Genomic DNA, 21622 nt, shown 5'->3' on the forward strand with positions numbered 1-21622 from the left:
TAAGAGCAATACGTTCGTCTTTTAATAATTGATAATCGCTTTCAATCTCGTTATTTTGTGTTTTCTCTATGTTGTTGTTTTTAACTAAACTTTTAAGCACTTGGAAAACGTAGTAATCCAATATTTCAAGTTGTGATTTCATACAATATTCTCGTTTATTTTTGACGAGTTTTTCTCTAAGTTCGTTAAAAATCTTCGAATTATTTTTGAAAGAAAAACCATGAGAACAACAGTCAGTTTACAGACCACCTGCCAGGGCGTGTGGGTTCAAATCCGGTTATAATCTCTAATTATAGCTTGGTTCAACCAATGCACCTTCCAGCATTGGACAAAAGATAGGAGTCACAACGACAACATGTTAACCGTACCTACCTATTACCTCCCCTTTCCTTTCCACTCTTTCCCCTCCTTTGCCAAAAAAAATCATTATTTTCCCCTGCCGTCCCTCCATCAATTGTAAAAACCATCGTTTCGAAAAAAATATTCGTAGTTTTAGTTAATTTCCTTCAGCCAGGATTTGGTTGATTTTAAAAAGCAGGCAGTTAAAAAATACTAAACTTTTGTCGAATTTGTTTATTCAATCCGGGTTGAAACTGGATGAATTTTATCTGTCAGATAGGAGCAAATGAACACAAAAAGTTCATCCAGTTCCAATCCGGATTGAATAAACAAATTCGACATTTGAGACCTAACATATCAGTCAATAGAAAGAATATTGACTTGCAGAGAAGTCGAGCAATCATTCAGCACTGCAATTCATGAGTGAATTATTTTGAGGGGTAGAAACGTAACTGAGAAAAACGAAAACAGTCAGCAGTTCAGTGGTAATGTCCATGGGCTGACTGATACTATCAGAGGCAGAGATGGAAATTCAGTGTTTTTAATCAAATCTGTGAGTTACCGCCACATACACAGATCACGATCTGTACAGTGCATGACAAACAGTGAATATGTAGCATTGATCACAAGATTTTGTTCTCTAAATAGTCTCAGCAGTCGATCACAGTGTTAGATCTTACCTAGTTGCGAGAAAAAACGGCTATTTATGTTGTTTGTATTGAAATTCATGTGCTGCACACAACCAATCGTCTGTATTTGTTATATTTCTTAACGCAACCATATAATGAACATGATCTGACAGGAGGTTTATCATAATCAGTATAGATGGCGACAAAGTATTTGTCGCTTACAAGTAGTGATGACAATGAATCTGATTCGGATCGCTCTTATGTTCTTGATCGCTTGAAGCGATTTTTTTCGTCCCTGACCGGAAAGTGATAAAATGACTTAGAAAAATACGAAAACTGAAAACCAACAAAAATGGAAAAAGAAGACAAAAGACTGAAAACGTAAAAGAAAATAACAAAAAAACGAGAGAAAATTATGAGGAAAAAGGACGGAAATTAATAAAAATGGAACAATGAAACAGGTTATAACTTGACTTTTTTGCTTAACGTAAGAACAACTTAACACGAACAAACAAGACACATCACTTATGGTTCTTACAAAACATTAAAATTACCTTTTTCGCTAACCGGTTTCGGGTTTAATCCAACCCATCTACGGAGCGGTGGTCGACCCCCGCGGTGGTAGACCACCGCTCCGTAGATGGGTTGGATTAAACCCGAAACCGGTTAGCGAAAAAGGTAATTTTAATGTTTTGTAAGAACCATAAGTGATGTGTCTTGTTTGTTCGTGAATGAAACAGGATGTTTTCTGGGATAGAAAAAAATAATCAAAAGAAAAATAGGAAAAACGAAAAGAAAGTGAGATCAAAAACAAGAAAGTGAAAAAAGGGACTGCAAAACAGAAAAAGAGCAGAAAAAAGAAAGAACATGTGAGAAAATGAGACAAAAATTCAAGTCTAATTTGATGTCCTATGTGACGTTCTATTTCTATTTCTGTTTCTAATTCCAATTTTAAGTTCAATTTTAAGTCAAATTTAAACTCAAGTCTAATTTCAGGTAGGTTAAATTGCCAATGCACAGCTAAGCACTTGTCAACAGCAATTTGATGATTTTGAGCAAATGAAAGCATATTTTTTTGCATAGCAACTCTGCACCTAATTATTGCACACCTCACGCTCAATTGTTGCACAGCTTTTGGTTTGACTTTTCCTCATTATTACTTTGGCATCAATGCCATGCCAAGTTGTTTTACTTGTGGACAAAACCACTTACATATACCTACTCTAGAATTACTTTTGCATCCATTATGGACCTGCAGGCATCGCAATAAACGGTGAGAAACGGGAAAAATCGCAATACAGAAAACTAAGGCCCTCACCGTTTGCGTTGATAAACAAATAGCAACACCGCAGAGAAGTGATCTTTCAAATGCGCGTTGCAGATAAACAGGGGTTAGAACAAGAAAAACAGTTGTGCAATAAAATTGGAAGGAGTGTCATACGGTGTTCCATTTATAGAATTTACGAATTTATTGACAATTTGTGTTATAAAGACCCAATTTTATTCACTCATTGAGTATAGTAAGTTTCTATCAATACTACGAAACCGATAGAACATGGTTTTTTCCATTTAACGTTCGGTGAAAGCTTATTTTCTAAATCAACTTTTTCAATAATTTTGACAAGAAAATCGTTTGGTGAAGACGAAATTGGTACACCTGTAAGAAAATTTATTATTACGCTTAAAAATCACATTGATTTACAGGAAAAAGTCATTACATTCGATGGATAATGAAATTGTATAGCCGATGTTGTTGTTTAATTACATTCACGATAATAACCCGTCGAAAAAAGGTGCAAACACTACGAAGTGTGTTATAATTAGCAAATTACCCTACAATGTGAAATCCAATTTTAAGTCTAATTTCAATTGTAATTTCAAATACAAGTCCAATGTAAATCTCTTTTATTTTCAATTTTAAGTACAATTTCAATTTCAATTCTATGTTCAATTCTGATCTTAATCAAATCTCATTTGAGGTACAAATTTTTAACTTTAGTTTCAAATTCAATTCCAAGTCGAATTTCATTCTAATTTAAAATAAAATTTCATGTCCAAGTTAAATTAAAAGCCTCAAATTTCTGTTTTAAGTTTGATTTTATGTGTTCCAATTTCAAGTAAAACTTTGAGACTAAGTTAATTCAAATTTTAGTCTAATTTCGAACCCAATTTTAAGCCGAATTTACAGGTCAATTTGAAGTAAAGCTGCAAGCCTAAATTAGTCCAAATTGAGGTGTAATAAAATGCCTTATGTCAAGTCTGATTTCAAGTCAACTTTGATATTAAATTCGGTTGCACCCGAAAGTCCAGCGTTTTCAACCTGATTGGCTGGTGTTTTTGTGATAAGTATTCTCTGCTCATGAATGCATAGTCGACGTAACGACCAGCACCATGATTGTTGAGAAAACGCATTTTTATCGTGAAAACCGTTTGAAGCCATATAATCTTTGCTATAAACTTTTTCAATCGAATAATCTGTCAATGCAGTACAGTTTATTAATCAAAACAGGACTAATGAGGTTTTATGATTCATTCCTCATTTATTGTGTTTAAAAAATGTGAGCGCCAGTTTGTGCGAATAAACAGACTGTTTTTTTTTGAACGATTATTCACATAACTTGGCGTAAAGCTACAAAAACAAATAGGTTATTGCTGATTGCAAGAAAAATTGTACCATCCAAAGTGCGAGATCGCTCATAAAAGTTCTATTTTACATTAAACCGTTTCGGTATCTTCGGAGCACTTTTCCGTTCCATTCCTAGCAATAAGTGCGCCGAAGAGACTGAAACGATTTAAGCTAAAATAGCACTTTTATAAGCGATTGCGCACTTATTGATTGGACAATTTTACTTGCAATCAGTAATACTATGCTGATCGATTATGCGGGGAATTACATCAACTATTAGCATTACGTGAAACTAGAGAGCCTTAGAGAGTCGCCATCTGAAACAAATAATCTAGCAACAATGCAGCTGCGTCTGTCAGTGTTGCCGCACGCACAGATTATTCTATGATCAACAGACATTTGGAATAAATAACTTTTATAAAATCTGGATATGTAACTCTTTTTCATGATAATTTTAGCACAGTTAATGGTCGTACCGTAAATAATTATGCTGCAGTTGTCTGTAGTTGCTAATTCTTTCGAGAACCAGGGACTTAAATTAAAGATTTCGAGTTTCTCGATGCTATATATAATAACAATATACTCGAAGAACCTTTCTCTGAAGCTTTTATTTTGAATAATTCATAAAAAGCTGCTAAAAATTCAGAAAAATCTGCTTAAAATATTTTCTTGATTTGAAATGGCGTCTCTCTATCTTTAACAGGCTCTCTAGTCGTTACTCTTTTTAAGGCTCTTTAATCGGTGTTTTGACAAGTCTCCTGTTCGATTGGACTTACTTTTGACAACTGATTCTGTTCGATTGGAATTTTCGGTTTAAGATGGCGACTCTCTAAGGCTCTCTACGTGCATTTTCCTAAATTTCTCGAATATTTTTGAACAAACATATGTTGTTTGAGTATTGGGCATGTGAACATTTTGGTCATTTTGGTTTTTACGTCTAACGCATAGCATAGCGTCTAACGGGTGGCAACTAAAATTTTGGAATTTTTTTCTCAAGCTGTCAAAAAGAGACAAAGTTACATGGAGAAGATCTGATTTACCGAAATTAAAGATACATTTTCCATGGTTGAAAAAATTTAGTGTACATTTGAAAACGGTCCATTATCGGCTGTTCGGCGAAGCTTTCGTTTGACGTCGAAACAAAAGCGTTGTACGGCCTTCATGTCAACTTTGCGAATGCATCTCTTGGTTCTACCAATCAACCGTTTCCAGGTATTTTTATACACCAAGGAACTCAAAATCCCGAAAAAATCTTCAATTGAGCGCACTGGGACAGATATTTCGGGTCGTGCCCGTGGTTTTTGGGTAAAAATAGGATCGAATGGGTATTCAGGAACGATTGTGTTTTTTTGGCGTAATATGATGATGCTCCATCCGGCCACACACGTATTGTCCATCTGCATGATGTTTTTGTAGAAACGGTATCAAAATTTTCTTCAAACATCCGTCTAGTGCATCTTAATTGATAACCAAACCAGAGCTGTTGAAGAAACAAGAAAGAGCACGATGTCCTTCTGCGTCCATAATTTTGGCTGGTCCTCCACTACCTTGCTTGCGAATAGTTGTTGGGCATCTTAGGATATGATAAACAGTCGAAGGCGCAATATATTTGCTTTCAAATGTTGTACCGTATACTTTTTGGCCAGATTTCTGTTGCAGTTCGTAGAAGTGTACAACGCACTCCCGAAATGCTTCTTGTTTCGACGCCATTTTTAGCAAAACTTGGCAAGCATAAACAAAACAAAGAATATTGACAAAAAGAGGAGAGAGAGAGAGAGAGAGCTAACACATACATACTCTCATTTCTCTCTGAGCTCGTTTTTTGTTGAGCATAAGGGCCTCCAAAAAATTCCAAAATTTTAGTTGCCACCCGTTATCTTCAACTCTGCATTTGTTTGTTCGTGCATTCGTCAACAACGACAAAGTGTATTCTATGGTCTTTACGATAAACATACTATTGCATAAGCGTAAACAAATGTATGTTTCTCTTGTCATACAAGGGAATAGAACAACATGATAGCAACGTTGCCCAAATAATTTTGGGAAGAGCTTGTTTTAGAATTACTGATAAGGATTTCCAAAACTTCTGTGCAAACCAAACAATTTTTTTTCTTCAAACCACTGCACTGGGGTTGTTGTCGTCGCCAGCAATGCTTCGAGGTCCGTGGCCACCTTTGCCAAGCTAAATTTTGTTTATCTGGCAATGCCGTACGACATTTGGATAACGACGGTGCTCACTCGACTCGGCTCGAGCAGTGATAACGTCACGTCTATAGACACACACGCGTAGTTCAGCTTGGGTTGTTGAACGGAATGTTGGATAACGTTTTAAGTTCTATTTTTATGACAGTTGTTCTCCGAAGATGTTTTAAATAGAAGAGGTTTTCGAACGTAACTATTATCATTCAATTCGAATTGATTTCGGTAAAAAAAAGTGTCAGTATAGAGGAAATCAGCGACACTGCGTGGATGAAACTCATTCTGTTATCAGCGATTCGAGTGGTGATAGCAAACTATTAGTCAGTCACCAGTACTGTCACACCCGCCGGGCGCTCAGTGCAATATGGGACTTTGCTGCGGTGGTGATCGCGTAATCAGACACTCCGTCGACGATGTTTTGCATCCCTCGGAAAGTAAGAGTTTGTAAATAGTGACTTGTGTTTCTAATCCGATTTGATTTCACCTTTTTGACAATCGTTACTCACCCAGACGTTGTTTTTCTCCTTTCTTCCAGGTCAACCGCTGAAGTATGATCCGGATTTCAAGGGACCGCTCTCGAAACGATCCTGCACGGATATTCCATGTTTGTTATTGTTTTTCGTCTTTCTAATAAGTTGGGGAGGCGTAGCCTACTATGGTGAGTGAATGAATCAACTCTGTTTGTTCAACAAAGAAGTGATGTCATGCTCAAATTTTCAGCCTTTCTCAAGGGTGACTTGGATCGGTTGCTGGTGCCAACCGATTCGGCTGGGCTCAAGTGCGGAGTGGACAGTGAAGTTCAGCATGAACCGTACCTGGTGTTCTTCGACATCACGGAGTGTGCCAAGTATGACGTTCCACTGTACGGCTGTAAAACGCCTCAGGTATGCGTGAAACAGTGTCCAGCCGAAGATTTCGTTTTTCTGGCCGATTCGTGCAATAGCAACTCGTTGGACACCATCCGGTCAAAGTTGATCTGCGACCGATTAGTTCAGAAAGACCAGCTAAGCTGCAACGACATTCAGACTCATATCGATCGAGGACGATGTGCTAAGTATTATCGTAAAAGTGTTCCTTGTAAGTATTGTACTTTGTCTTATCCCAAAAGAGTTCCCTTATAAAATCCCATCCATCCTGCCTAAATTTACATTGTTCCTCTGTGTGTTGTTCTTACCCAAGTTAAGTGTTCTAATTTTGCAACAATGTTGATTAACCTGTGAATGGTAGAGACGCTGAATGAATTTTTAACCCTCAATAATTCCAGTCGCGAAGCGATGCATTTCCGACCTGCCGGACAGCGTGTGTCCGCGCATTCCGTCCAAGATTTTGAAACAGTACCAAGTAACACCGGTGGTGCCGTCCGCGGCACAGTACGGCATTTTCGACGGCCAACAAAACAGCACCCGCCACGGTAAACAACCCTCGGCAGCGATGCTACAGGATTGTGCCAACCAACGGCGACTCGGCCGTCAGTTGCTGGTCGAACGGATGACCAAGCTGCAATCCTATTTCGCTCGTTACGTAGACAACGTGCTGTCTCAGTTCACCAACGACACCCGGGTGCATCAGGTTTGTCTCGTGTGCCGCCGTTCGGCGAAGAGTGGCCGTTTTGGGTTATCGCTAACCTCCGTGCATGCTGGGCAGTATGATAGTCTGAACTTCGTAGACTAATCCCACTAGTGTGTTTGCGTTTCCGTTTTCCTCCTGTTTGCTAGCTTTTTATCCTATCCATTGTTTTAGATTAACCCCAAAAACTAACCCCATTCTTTTCAGATCAAAACTCTTCCAGAACGTAGTTTAAATTATGACACTTTTTTCACTTCTGTCGTTTTATTCTATATGTATTCTTGCCTAACTCATACACACGCACAACCATAAACCATAAATACGGCGCTCGAATCACGTAAAATTTCAACAACCATTCGGATCGAGTAGTTTCCAAGCGTTGCCTGCCAGATCTGAAAACGCTCCAGGACATTCCTCAGTCCATGATCGATGCGGTCGCTAATATAAAGCTCTTCGCTGGGGTAGGTTATAGCTGCAATCCCAAGTAACAAATTTCGGTTTCATTGCACTCTTTTAACGATGTTTATTACCGATTTGGGTTAGGTAAAATCGTAACAAGAGTGTAATAAAACCAACATTGCTACTTGGAATATTTAGAATTCTAAATTTTCTTCTAGTTTCCGTAAAACGGTAGTTTCTTGTAAAAAAGGCTCTAATAACTAACCTCCACAAAATTTTTGAAACGCTCTTTAACTTAATTTTTTACGTACGTTCACTTACCAGACCGGTCAGATGGTTGTCGAGGACATTCTGGAAAGTTGGCGCCTAGTTATCGTCGTTCTGGTGGCATCCCTTCTGGCCAGTTTGATCTTTATCACGATGCTTCGCTGGATTGCGAAACCCATGGTATGGATATCGATTCTGGGCGTGATTGCCGCTCTCTGCTACGGTAAGTATCTTCCCTTAGCTTTTTTTTCCGTAGCTAACGTCAATCTACGATCAACAGGAGTCTACTACAGCTACGATCAGTATCAGTACATCAGCCAGCATCCGGTGGAGAGCCACGTTAACGTATCGCCGAACCTGAGCTCGCTTGTGCAGTCCTGGTTCAAGTCGGACAAGACGTGGCTCTGGATATTGGTCATTCTGTCTATCATCCTGGTCGTTTTGCTGCTGGTGATTTTGGTACTTCGCAAGCGAATCGTTATCGCGATCGCCCTGGTCAAGGAGGGAAGCAAGTAGGTTTCGAACTATTCCGTATAGGCGAAATTTCAGTTCGATTTTTTTTTCAGAGCCGTCAGTGCCATCTTCTCCACTGTATTCTTTCCGGTTATACCGTGGGTTTTGCACATTCTGGTCATAGTTTTTGCGATTACCGTGGGTCTTTATTTGGCTTCGATAGGTGATCCGGTACATCGAGTCTATGGGTTGAATACCTCACTCACTTGTGTTTGTGAGAATGGTTACAAGGATGGTGACGTGTGCAGTCCAACGACATTCAACGAGTTCTGTCACAATTCGGCAATGCGCGGTGATCGTGCTGCACGCTGTATGGATGCTGCTTGTCACTTTCAGGAGATCAGTAGTCCCAAAGAGGTTGGTTATTTTCATGTGAGTATCCTGAACTTTCTCAAAATAATTTTAATCTCAATTTATAGATTAAATTTAATTTCAGGCAATCAACGTCGTTGGTTTCTTCTGGGGAATTTGCTTCATATCGGCATTCGGCGAGATGGTGCTAGCGTTCACCTTTGCCACCTGGTACTGGACATTCCGTAAGAAGGATTTACGCTTCTTCGTACTAACTACTGGATTCCTACGAACCGTTCGCTACCATCTCGGTACACTAGCATTTGGATCGCTGATTATCGCAATTTGCAAAATTATTCGTGCCATGCTGGAGTACATCGATCACAAGCTTCGCAAGTACGACAACGGGGTGGTGAAGGCCGTCCTTTGCCTGTGCAAGTGCTGCTTCTGGTGTCTGGAAAGTTTTCTTAAGTTCCTGAACACAAACGCCTACATCATGTGCGCCATACATGGGAAAAACTTTTGCTCCAGTGCGAAGGACGCGTTCAGTCTGCTGGCCAGAAATGTGCTGCGGGTGATCGCACTGGACAAGGTGACCGGATTTCTGTTCTTCCTGTCGAAGCTGCTGCTGGCGTGCGGCATGGCAGCCGTAACGTATAGCATATTCGACTCAGGAATCACTAAGCAGCTGCACTATCCTTTCGTGCCGGCGATCCTGGTGTTCGTCGGGACGTACGTCATTGCGTCGGTATTCTTCAGCGTCTACTCGGTGGCGGTGGATACGTTGTTCCTCTGTTTCTGTAAGTATCGAAAACATAAAAGCTCAAATTATATTTTTTCCATTCTGAAATGTTGCCCACATGTCTATTTTATCGACATCGTCACTTATGTATTTTGTTTGGCTGGTGCGGCTAACTAATGCAAAGTTTATTCCAATTTTTAGTATTTTTTTGTGTAAAGTCGTCATTTTCTTGATGACGTAAACGACATTTGGTGGAAGTCCATCTTTATTAAGTAAGACCAAAGCTCCTACAGAGATGCTGCAAGTTTATTTGATCCGGTTATGCAGATCGGACAGGCATTGGATTGTCCACTTGTTCCGGATTTGCTGTCTGCAATCTGGACTCAGGGATCGCTGTCAACGGTCATTGTCCTATTTACTGTTATTGCATCAAAATTCGGCGAAATATGGAATCATCAACGATATGTGCTATTATTACCATTATCTTAGCATATGTGATCAATCACGTTGGAGTAACCGACGACTGATGATTCACTTCAAAAGTTTTAAGAATTTTCCATCGGCCTCCCATAAACCGCCGAAGCCGGAAAATTTTGACAAAGTAAGGAGAAACTCTAAGACTTTCTCATTCCCGAAATATACCAATTCTCCGTCACTTCGAACTCGTTCTCGTCGATTACCACACTATTGACTATGCACGCTTGATCGCGTTCGGTTCCTCCTGCCAGCAGGTACTATGTTCAAAACGTTTCAACTTGGCAGCGCCTGGAATGTCCTACCGACAATGTCCACGTCGTCAGCAAAATAGATAAATTGGCTAGATTTATTGAAGATCATGCGCAGCATAATAAAACCCGCACATTTCACAACAGGAGGCAGCAAATACCATCGTCTTGAAATACCCGGTCTATGCCGATTGTGTCGGTCCGTTTTCACATTATTTGCTTTCTGTACTGCACCTGTACCAATCCTCAACAAGAGGTTGATCTTTTAGAATTATAATTTGACTGAAAATTCAAATTTGGGTTTGAACTGGAACTTGTACTTGCACTTCAAATTGATATGAAATTGAGCTGAAATTTAGGCCAATTTAGACTTGAAAGCTAACCGCAAAGTAAACTAGAAATTGTATTTAAAATAAATACAAAATTAGGCTTGAATTGGAACTTCAACACATGAAATCACACATGAAATAGGAAACCCAACATCGGATTTGGAATCGCACTTGAGATCTTAAAATTGGAGCTCAAGTTGTTCTTGAAATTAACCATAAAATTGAACCAAAATTTGAACCTGAAACTGGACTGGACTTAAATTGAGCTCGAAATTGGAATTCACAAACTTCATATTGGACTCAACTTGAATTAAAATGGAAGTTGAAATTGAACTTAATCTGAAATTATATTTTGAATTGAACTTAAAATTAGGAATGAAATAGCACTTGGAAAAGGACATGAAGTTGGACTTGAGATAAAGCGTAAAATTGAATTTGAATTTGAATATAAAATTAAATTTCAAAGTAGACTTCAATTTTAACGTATAATTTTACTTATAATTGAACTTGAAATTGCACGTGAATTAAACTTTCAAAAGGTATAATTTGACTTGAAATAGGACTTAATTTTGAAACAGTTGATCAGTTTTTTTTATGTGTGGACTCATCACTGCGACCAGTATAGTTGATCTAATGTGATATCGCCCGGGTGATTGCTGAATGACCTGCACTGCATTTCTTTTTTATATAACCGCTATCCAGCAAGCGATATGCTTATGAAATTTTAGGCGTGATTGTGCGTATTGGAGTGAATCCTTCCTTCAAAGCTTGATCTACTTTACCCACTTGTTCCTCGCTGCCAGTACTATCCCATATTATAGCTGTCCCTGGCGAGGAATCATTCGTTCCTCTGACCAGTACACTTAACTATACGAGAGAAATTAGCACTGTCAAGAGGCTTCAGCGGGTAATATAGAATTTAGCATGAAGGAAGGGTAAACGAGGGGCCTGAGAATAAACCCATGCTAAAGCCACTTGACATCGAATGGCTTGATTCTACTAAGATTCGAACCCACGACCACTCGCTTGACAAAGCAGACTCGGTAACCTTGCGACTACGGAGTCTCCATCGCTTCAAATTGAACCCAAATTCAACCTAAAATTGAACTTGAAGTTAGACTTGAATTTGGACTTCAAATTTGTATTGAAACTAGACATGAAATAGGCCTTGCAGTGGGCCATACAATTAGATTTAAAATAGGGCTTTAATTGGACATAAAATTAAATTTGAAATTGGGCTTGAAATTGCACCAAATGCCAAAAACCGTGACATGGAAGAATGGCACATCTGCTGCAGGTTAAGGAATCCATCTTTTACAGGCTGAGTAATTATGTTATAGGACTGCGTCTTACAGGAATCTAGCAAAGTTAAAAAAAAAGCTTGGTTTTGATTGCTAAGAACTCAACGATTTGAGGCTAGTCCTGGCGTAATGGTTAGCATTCACGCCTTCCGCGCCGAGGACCTGGCTTCAAATCCCAACCCCGCAGAAGTCACGAGTGACCCATGCTGTTAAAGTGACTATAACCTAACAAAAAAAAATTCTGCGAATCAATTTGAATGGACAAAGGTGGCGCTCTAACTGCTAAATATAATGAAAATAGTGAGACATTGAAAAATTTTTCAAACATTTCTTTTCGATTCTTTAGCGCGGACGGGACAAAGATGTACGATTTAGCAAATGTAGACTAAGATTTACCTAGCGACCTTAAGTCCGACTAAAATCTGATTGAAATTGGCCCCAAATCCTATTGAAATCGGCACCAAATCTAAAGTCGCATTAAAGTCCGGTTTAAATCGGTCCCAAATCCTGCTCAAATCGAACCCTAATCTGATTCAAATCGGTCTCAAATTCGACTCAAATCGGTCTCAAATCCGACTCAAATCGACCCCAAATTCAACTCAAATCGGTCTCAATTCCGACTAAAATTGGTATGGACCTCAAAGTCACATTAAAGTCCGAGCAAATCCAAAATTCGGTTCAAAATTCGGTTCAAATTGGTCTCAGATTCGGCTCAAATTGACCCCAAATCAATTTGAATTTGGCATCAACTTTAATGTCCGACCAAAATCGCTCACAAATCCGGTTCAAATCGGTCTTAAATCTCGCTTAAATCGAACCCTAATCTGACTCAAATCGGTCTCAAATCCGACTCAAATCAGTTCCAAATCCGACTCAAAGCGGTCCCAAATCCGATAGAAATAGGTTCCAAATCTGACTTGAATGGGTCCCAAATCCAGCCAAAATCGGCACCGACTTTAAAGTCGGATTGAAGCCCGATCAAAATAAGTCTGAAATCCGGTTCAAATCAGTCCCAAAGCCGTCTCAAATCGGTCCCAAATTCAGCTGAAATTGACCAACTTTAGAGCCGGATAAAAGTCCGACAGAACTAGGTTTCAGATCTAACTTAAATCGATCCAAACTCCGACTCGATCCTCGAACCCCAACTGAAATCGGCACCAACTTTAAAGATATATTGAAATCTGACCAAATCGGTTCCAAACACTACTCAAATCGGCATCGACTTTAAGGTCAGAATAAAGAAATCGGTTTGACTCAAGTCGGCCTCAAATTCTACTCAATTTCGGTCTTAAATTCTAGTCAAATCGGCTCCAAATGTGACTGAGATCGGTCTAACTAAATCGGTTCCAAAACCGACTAAAATTGGTCCCAAATCCAACTAAAATTGGCACCGATTTTAAAGTCTGAAATTAAGTCCGGCAGAACGTGATCCTAAATCTAACTTGAATTGATTCCAAATCCAACTTAATTCGGCCCCAAATTCTACTCGAACCGATCTTAAATCCGTCTCAAATTCGACTCAAATTGGCCCCAAATCCAACTGAAATTGGCACCAACCTTAAGGCTGAATTAAAGTCCGACAGAAATCGGTCCCAAATTTGACATAAATCGGCTCTAAATTCCACTGAAATCAGCACAGACTGTAAAGTTAGGTTAAGATCCAACTAAAATTGATCCCATGTCCCTCAAATCGGTTCCTAATCTGGCGCAAATTCGACTCAAATCGGTTCCAAATCCGAGTCGAATCGGTCCCAAATCCAACCGAAATCGGAACCGACTTTAAAGTCGGATTAAGGGCTGTCCAAAACCGGTCTGTAAACCAATTCAAATTGTTTTCAACACCGGTTCAACCCAGTCCCAAATCTGCCTCAAATCCAATTGAAATTTCAGGCCGGATTAAAAGCTAACAGACAACGGTTCTAAATCTGTCTTATGTTTGTCATAAATTCTACTCAAACTGGTCTCAAAACCCGACTCAAATCGGATCCAAATTTGACTGAAATCAGCACCGACTTTAAAGTTAGATTAAAATCCAATCATAATTGGTGTGGGGGGCTCCGTAGCCGTAAGGTTACCGAGTCTGCTTCCACAAGCGAGTGGTCGCGGGGTGCAATCTTAGTAGAATGAGGCCATTGGATAGCAAAGTGACTTTAGCATGGGCCCCTTCCATCATACTGCATTCTACATTGCCCCGATGTGACCTCTTGATAGTGTAAAACAGTCACTCTTAGAGTAGAGGAACGCAATGAGTCCTCGCCGGGGACAGCTATAATATGGGATGGCACTGACTGGCAGTAAGGAACGAGTGGGTAAAGTAGAACAAGCTTTGAAGGAAGGGTAAACCTCAATATCACACAAGCACGCATAAAATTTAATAAGCATATCGCTCACTCAATAGGGATTATAGCAAAAAGAAATGCAGTGCAGGCTACAGCAATCACCTGGACGATATCACAATAGATCAACGACGCTGGTCGCAGTGATGAGTCCACACATGAAAAAAAAACTATAAATTAGTCCCAAATCCCGCTCAAATCCGCCCCAAATTTAATTCAAATCGGTCCCAAATCCGACTCAAAGCGGTTCCAAATACAACTGAAATCGGTACTGACTTTAATGTCAGTTAAGAGTCCGACTAAGATTGGTCCAAAATCTTGCTTAAATCGGTTACAAATTCAACTCGAATGGGTCCCAAATCCGACTAAAATTGGAACCGACTTTAAAATCCGATTAAAGTCCGACCATAATCGGTCCCAAGTCTGAGACAAATCGGTCTTAAATTCAGTTAAAAGTGGTCTCAAATCAGACTCAAATCGATCTTATTTTTGACTCAAATCGACTCTTAGTCCTACTCAAATCTGTCCCAAATCCAACTGAAAATCCGGCTGAAATTAGTCTCAAATCTGTCATACCCCAAATCCAACCAAAATCGGCACCGATTTTAGTCGGATTAAAGCCTGTCCAAAATTGGTCTGAAATTTGGTTCTTATCGGTCCCAAAACGGTCTCAAATTGGTCACAAATCCAGATCGGTACCAACTTTAAAGCCAGATTAAGGACCGACAGAACTCGGCCTCAAATCTAATTTAAATCGATCCAAATTCCAACTCAAATCGGCACCAAATTCTATACAACTCGATCCTTAATCCGACTCAAAGCTGTCCCGAATCCGACTCAAATTGGCTTCAAATGCCGCTGAAAACGGTACCGACTATAAAGTATGATTAAAGTCTAACCAAATCGGTGCCAAACCGGACTAAAATCGACATCGATTTTAAGGCCGGATTGAAGTCCGACAGAAGTCGGTCTCAATAATGACTCAAGTCGGCCTCAAATTCTACTCAAATCAGTCTTATTTCCGATTCAAGGCGGCCCTATATCCGTCAAAAATTGATCCCAAATTCGACTCAAACCGGTCCTAAATCCGACTCCAATCGACTCCAATTGTGACTGAAATCGGTACCGACTGCAAATTCGGATTTAAGGTGGACCAAATCGGTTCTAAAACCGACTTTAATTGGGCTTGAATCCAACTGAAATCGGTACTGTCCTTAAGGCCGGAATAAAGACCAACAGAAATCTGACACAAGTCATATCCAAGAAACATTTATGCGCTGAATAAACATTTTAGCAGCCATAATTATTCAGCCATAGCTGAATATGGATCGAATAAAATTTATGTAAACAACTGTACAATACTTATTCAGCCGAAATTGGAGAACTTATACAACCTATTTCGTTTGAGACAGAAAAAACACTTGTTAAGCAGTTTTATCGCCTCTGTGCGCCTTGTTTCCAGTTTTGCGCAAATTGGTTATTTAGAAACGCGCAAAAGCCTCTATTAAGCTTCATTACAGCTTCAAAGCAGCTATTGGCAAGCCCGCAGCTTGACATAGATGTTTAAGAGCTGAAATAAGCTTTTTATTTCTAATACTAAACCATAGTTCAGCCACAGGTTGAATGAATTCAGCTAAAAACATTTGATCAGCCTGGAATTGTTACTTGGGTAGCTGCTTTCAAAGCTGCAATGGAGCTTAATAGAGGCTTTTGCGTGGTTTAAAATAGATTATTTTTTGGCTGCATAAAGATTGATAAGACGTTGATTAAGCGACCGAATAACTATTTCAAAACTAATTCTCGTTATAAAAATAGAATTGACAGCATTGCGCAAATTGGTTATTTAAAAACACGCAAAAGCCTCTATTAAGGTCCATTGCAGCTTTGAAAGCAGCTACCCAAGTAACAATTTCAGGCTGATCAAATATTTTTTAGCTGAATTTATTCTACCTGTAGCTGAACTATGGTTTGGTTTTAGAAATAAAAACCTTTTTTCAGCTCTTACATGTAAATTTGGTAATTTTATCAAGCTTCCGGCATGCTAGTAGCTGCTTTCGAAGCTGCAATGAAGCTTAATAAAAGCTTTTGCGCGTTTTTAAATAACCAATTTGCGCAAAACTGGAAACAAGGCGCACAGACGTTATATAAAGGGCGATATAATTGCTTAACAAGTGTTTTTTCTGCCTCAAGCGAAATAGGTTGTATAAGTTCTCCAATTTCGGCTAAATAAGTATTGTAGAATTATTTACATAAATTTTATTTGATGCATATTCAGTTATGGGTGAATAAAAATGGCTGTTAAAATATTTAATGTTTCGTGGGAGGGCGATTTATTAAGATGACAAATCGTTTATTCAGCTGGTATAGCACAATTATTGAAAATATTGACGGGTTGTGCAGAAGTTGAAGATGCGCCTAATGTGCTTGTGACACTATTATGAGAAGCAGCTGATTTACAGCGCATTCGTTGGCTGCTTAATCACTTATAGAATACAGACGCCTTTGCTTAAATTTGTTCAGCGTCTACCACGTGTGCTCAGAGTTAAATAAGCTGTGGCTCAATCAGTAGCATTTTAATTCAACTTCGGTGTTTGTTGGGTACCGTCATCCGATTAAAGTCGGTCCCAAATCCAACTTACATTGGCTAGAAATTCGAATGAAATCGGTACCGACTTCAAAGTCGGACCAAAATCGATCCCAAATCTGGCTCAGATTGGTGTCAAATCCTGCTCAAATCAGTCCCAAATCCGTCTGAACTGGGTAGCGTCTTTGAGGACAAAATATATTCTGACCTAAATCAATCCCAAATCGGTTCAAAATTCGACTCAAAGCGGTTTTATTCCGACTGAAATCAGTACCGACTCTAATGTCAGATTAAAGTCCGATCAAAATCAGTCTCAAATCTGGCTCAGATTGGTTCCAAATCTTGCTCAAATCGGTCGCAAATCTGACAAAAATTGCCTCAATTTCAACTCAAACCCGATGAAAATCGGATTCAAGTCTGACCAAAATCGGTCACAATTCTGAGACAAATCGGTCTCAAATCGGAGTAAAAGCTGTCTCAAAACAGACTTAAATCGACCCCACATTCGACTCAAACTGATGCCAAATCCGTCTCAAATTGGTGTCAATTGGGCTTAAATCCGACTTCAATCAGTTTCAAATCCGATTCAAAGCGGTCGTTAATCCAACTGAAATCGGTGCCGTATTTAAAGTCAGATTAATGTCCGTCCAAAATATATTTCAAACCAGTCCCAAATCCGGTTCAAGTCGGAGCAAAATCTAACACAAATTGACCCTAAATTCAACTCAAATAAGGCTGAAATAGACACCGCCTTTAAAATTGGATTGAAGTCCGACCAAAATCGTTCTCAAATCCGACTAAAAGCTGTCTTAAATCCGACTTAAATCGAGCTTATGTTCGACTTAAATCAATCTCAAATCCAACTCAAATGGGCCCCAAATTCAACTTAAATCCGACTCAAATCGGTTCCATATCTGACTTGAATTGGTCCTAACTCCAACCGAAATCGGCACCGACTTTAAAGTCTGTACAAAATAGGTGTGAAATTCGGTTCAAATCGATCCCAACGTCGGTTCAAATCAGTCCCAAATCCGTCTCAAATCGAGCTCAAATTCAGCTGAAATTTAAACCGATCTTAATTAGTCCAAGATCCATTTTAAATCGATCCCAAATTCAACTCAAATCCGATTCAAACCAGTCCCAAATCCGATCAAATCGGTACAGATTTTAGAGTCGGATTCAAGTTTGGCCAAAATCGTACCCAAGCTCGGCTTAGTCGGCCTCAAATACGACTGAAATCGGCTTAAAGTTTGACTGAAATCGGCTTAAAGTTTGACTGAAATCGGCATTAAAGCGCGTCTAAAATCGGTCCCACAACCTACTCAAATCGGCCCCGAAATTTACTCAAATTGATCTCAAATCCTATTCAAATCTATGGCAAATACAACTGCAATCGCCCGCAAATCCAACTGAAATCGATACCGATTTTAAGGCCAATTAAGGTCCAACATTAAAGTCGGTCCCAAATCTGACACAAGTCGGCCCCACATCCGACTAAAATCGGCCCCAAATTCAACTCATATCGGCTTTAAATTCGAATGAAATCGGTACCGACTTCAAAGTCGGATTTAAGTCGGACCAAAATCGGACTGAATTTCGGTTCAAATCATCCGACGTCCTGTCTCTAGAGTGAATGAAGTGTGAAATCCAGAAGAACACCTGTACGATTCACAATAGATCAAAATATTGGCCACAGTATTAATAGTGTCTAGGGAAGGTTTATTTCTAATTCCCGTCGTAGTAAGTAAAGCCATTCTAATTTTCATCATTTGTTAGATGGATTTAATTAATACTCCAAAAGTCCTTCTGCTGATTTGACTATAACACAGTTACCTTCCGATCCGTGAACTTTGAAATCACAGAAAAGCGATTAATAAAGCATATTATTGAAATTACGCAACTGACTTTATTTCTTAAATTCGTCGTACCGTTTTAAAATCCGTTCATTAAAATTTTTCATCGTCCGACCCAAAAGCACAACAATGTTTACGAAGCTAACGCGCATGTATTTGTGTAGGACGGCATGACAAATGTTATTCTTCAAAATTTCTGCAGGTCAGGCAAGTTTTTCTGGCTGTAGAATAACGTCAATGCCTTACGTGAGTTATTTTCATTTATGAATGACGGTAATTAAAACGATTAGTTGACATTTTCCTCTTCGTTGCACGTAAAAACGTAGGAAATTTGCCTGGCAGGACTTCTTTAATGATAAAAAGCATTTAAATAGATCTCAGCTCACTTTGATTGATCGCATGTGATAGACAACAAACTAAAATATTAGGGAATAACTAGTTTTGCATTGTGTGTCATAAAAATGCTGATATTTTTAATAATTTGTGTTGGATAGGACGGGAATAGGCAATTACGACGAAAACTAGGTCTCTGGCAGGACGTCCTAAGAGGTTTATCGGTAACAAAAACAGGTCCCTGACAGGACGTCATGTTTTCGTAGCAATGGATTGTATTCTCAGTCACCTCACTGGTCGACTGCTGGACTGCTCGATTGCTAAACTGGTTGACTAGACTGGTCGATTAGACTGCTCGATTTGATTGCACGTCTGGACTGCTTAACTGAACTGCTCGACGAACTGTTCGATTCGACTGCTTGACTCTACTGCTTGATTGGACAGATCGACTTGTCATAAAATTAAATAAAAGAAGAAAACATCCAATTTAATTCTCCTATGTATATTTTATTCACGACAGATAACATATTTCGCCTACGACTTGCAGGCTTCCTCAGTGTATGTTTTCGAAGACAGACTCTGAGGGAGCCTGCAAGTCGTAGGCAAAATATGTAACTGTCGTAGTGTCGTGAATAAAATATACATAGTAGAATTAAATTGGATAAGTTTTCTTCTTGTTATTTAATTTTAGGTTTCGTATTCTACTAAGACGCTCCAAAAACTTTAGACAGATCGACTTGACTGCTTGACTGAACAGCTCGATTTTACTGCTCGAGTGGACTACTCGACTTAACTACTCGATTCGACTGCTTGAATTACTACTCGACCCGATTGCTCGACTTAACTGCACGATTGAACTGCTCAACTGGACTGTTCGATTCGACTGCTTGACTGGACTGCTTCACTGGACAGCATGATTCATCTGCTCGACTCAACTGTTCGATTCGACGCTCGACTCAACTGCTCGATTCTACTGCTTGATTCTACTGCTCGACTGGACTACTCGACTCAACTGCTCGACTTGACTGCTCGAATGAACTGCTTGACTCAACTACTCGATTGGACTATTCGAACCGGCTGCTCGACTCAACTACTCAATCCGATTGCTTGATTAAACTGCTCGACTAGACTACTCGATTTGATTGCTCGACTCAACTGACAGCTTGATTCAACAGTTGGACTAGACTGCTCGGCTTAACAGCTCGACTTAGCCACTCAACTCGACTGCTCCACTCAACTGCTTGACTTCTATTTGATTCGACAGCTCGACTTAACTGCTCGATTCAACTGATCGACTGGACTGCTCGACTCGACTCAGCTGCTCATCTGGACTACTTGACTCAATTGCTCGAATATCACCGTTCGACTGGACTACCCGACTCAACTGCTCTACTCAACCGCTCGACTCGACTGCTCGATTTGTGCTTAAAGTTTAAACGTGAAAACCAAATCTATTCTTGCTTGTAATATATACGTTATCATTTTCCATGCAAAAATCTACGAAAAAAAGACAAAAACGAGAGAATAATTTTTTGGCCGATTTTCGGAAATTCCATTGTTTAAATTTCCATTTCTGTTTCGTGCTAGATACGATAACTTAACTCGTACACTCATTTCTCGAATTTTCAGGCTGTAGAGCCCACAGGCACTTGATTTTATAAAACAAAATTAACTCGTATCTAAGAAATTATATTTTTGCCCCCTGATTTTTCAGGCTAATTTTAAAGGGCGGGGGGACAAAAACTTTAAAAATAATTTGCAATGGCCTTACAATTATTGTTCAACAGTTCTGCTCAAAATAAGCATACCTCAAAAGCAATTGAGGAAAAACATTTGTTTAGAAAATATTATTCAAAAGTAGGAGAAACTTCTTAAAGCTAGCCAAAAAAAATCTAAATTGCAATTTTTTTTAATGGAAAAAAGCTGTCTATTACAAACTTTTCATGATTTATTTGATTACCTAACCATAATAATTTAACATTTTCTTTTCCCACCAGTGGAGGACTGCGAACGTAACGACGGTACCCCGGAAAAGCCATACTACATGTCCAAGAGTTTAATGAAAATCCTGGGCAAAAAGCAAAAGGTCTCTGCCGCCCACTAAGAGGGCACGAAGGACAGACCACCACCTCTACCACCACCACCACCACCACCACCACCACTAAGCTGAAGAAAAGCTATTATTATTCTTCAAAGTTAGCAATTAGAAGTTAACAATAATTACGTGACACAAGACACGTGATTACTCGTATTGTGAAGTAAAAACTCATGCCAAATATAAGCGGATCAAAAAGTACATAATATATAACTACACTACACTTTCATCATCAGCAAGTTAAGAAGGATTCATCGAGGCCAAAGCAAAGAAGAAAAAAAACTCACACACGAATGGTGCGTTCAGTCAAACAATTCATATAGGAGCTTTCTCCTCCCAGGAGAAAGCTGTGAAAGAAGATAAAAGACTTACTATATATAATAATACTATCTATATTATTACTATTATTATTGTCACACATTGATGCATTGTGATTCATCAGATTAGAATGTTGAGAGCTTTGAATGCAATGAAAACTGGCAGGGTATCCTAGTT

General features: G+C 39.3%; 1 protein-coding gene across 1 annotated transcript in view; it reads left to right on the top strand.

Moving 5' to 3' along the window:
• LOC128733787 (choline transporter-like 2) overlaps nucleotides 1-21182 on the top strand; it is a 38082-nt gene extending 16900 nt beyond the window's left edge. Inside the window, exons 2-10 of the mRNA XM_053827583.1 lie at nucleotides 5945-6227; nucleotides 6329-6451; nucleotides 6514-6870; nucleotides 7058-7362; nucleotides 8083-8248; nucleotides 8306-8537; nucleotides 8592-8910; nucleotides 8975-9629; nucleotides 21030-21182. Of these exons, the coding sequence (XP_053683558.1) occupies nucleotides 6158-6227; nucleotides 6329-6451; nucleotides 6514-6870; nucleotides 7058-7362; nucleotides 8083-8248; nucleotides 8306-8537; nucleotides 8592-8910; nucleotides 8975-9629; nucleotides 21030-21136 (2334 nt within the window). The 5' untranslated portion in view covers nucleotides 5945-6157 and the 3' untranslated portion in view covers nucleotides 21137-21182. The remainder of the gene's footprint in view (nucleotides 1-5944; nucleotides 6228-6328; nucleotides 6452-6513; nucleotides 6871-7057; nucleotides 7363-8082; nucleotides 8249-8305; nucleotides 8538-8591; nucleotides 8911-8974; nucleotides 9630-21029) is intronic.
• The last annotated feature ends 440 nt before the right edge of the window (nucleotides 21183-21622 follow it).

Source organism: Sabethes cyaneus, chromosome 2, assembly GCF_943734655.1.
Source record: "Sabethes cyaneus chromosome 2, idSabCyanKW18_F2, whole genome shotgun sequence".
Lineage (NCBI taxonomy): Eukaryota > Metazoa > Arthropoda > Insecta > Diptera > Culicidae > Sabethes > Sabethes cyaneus.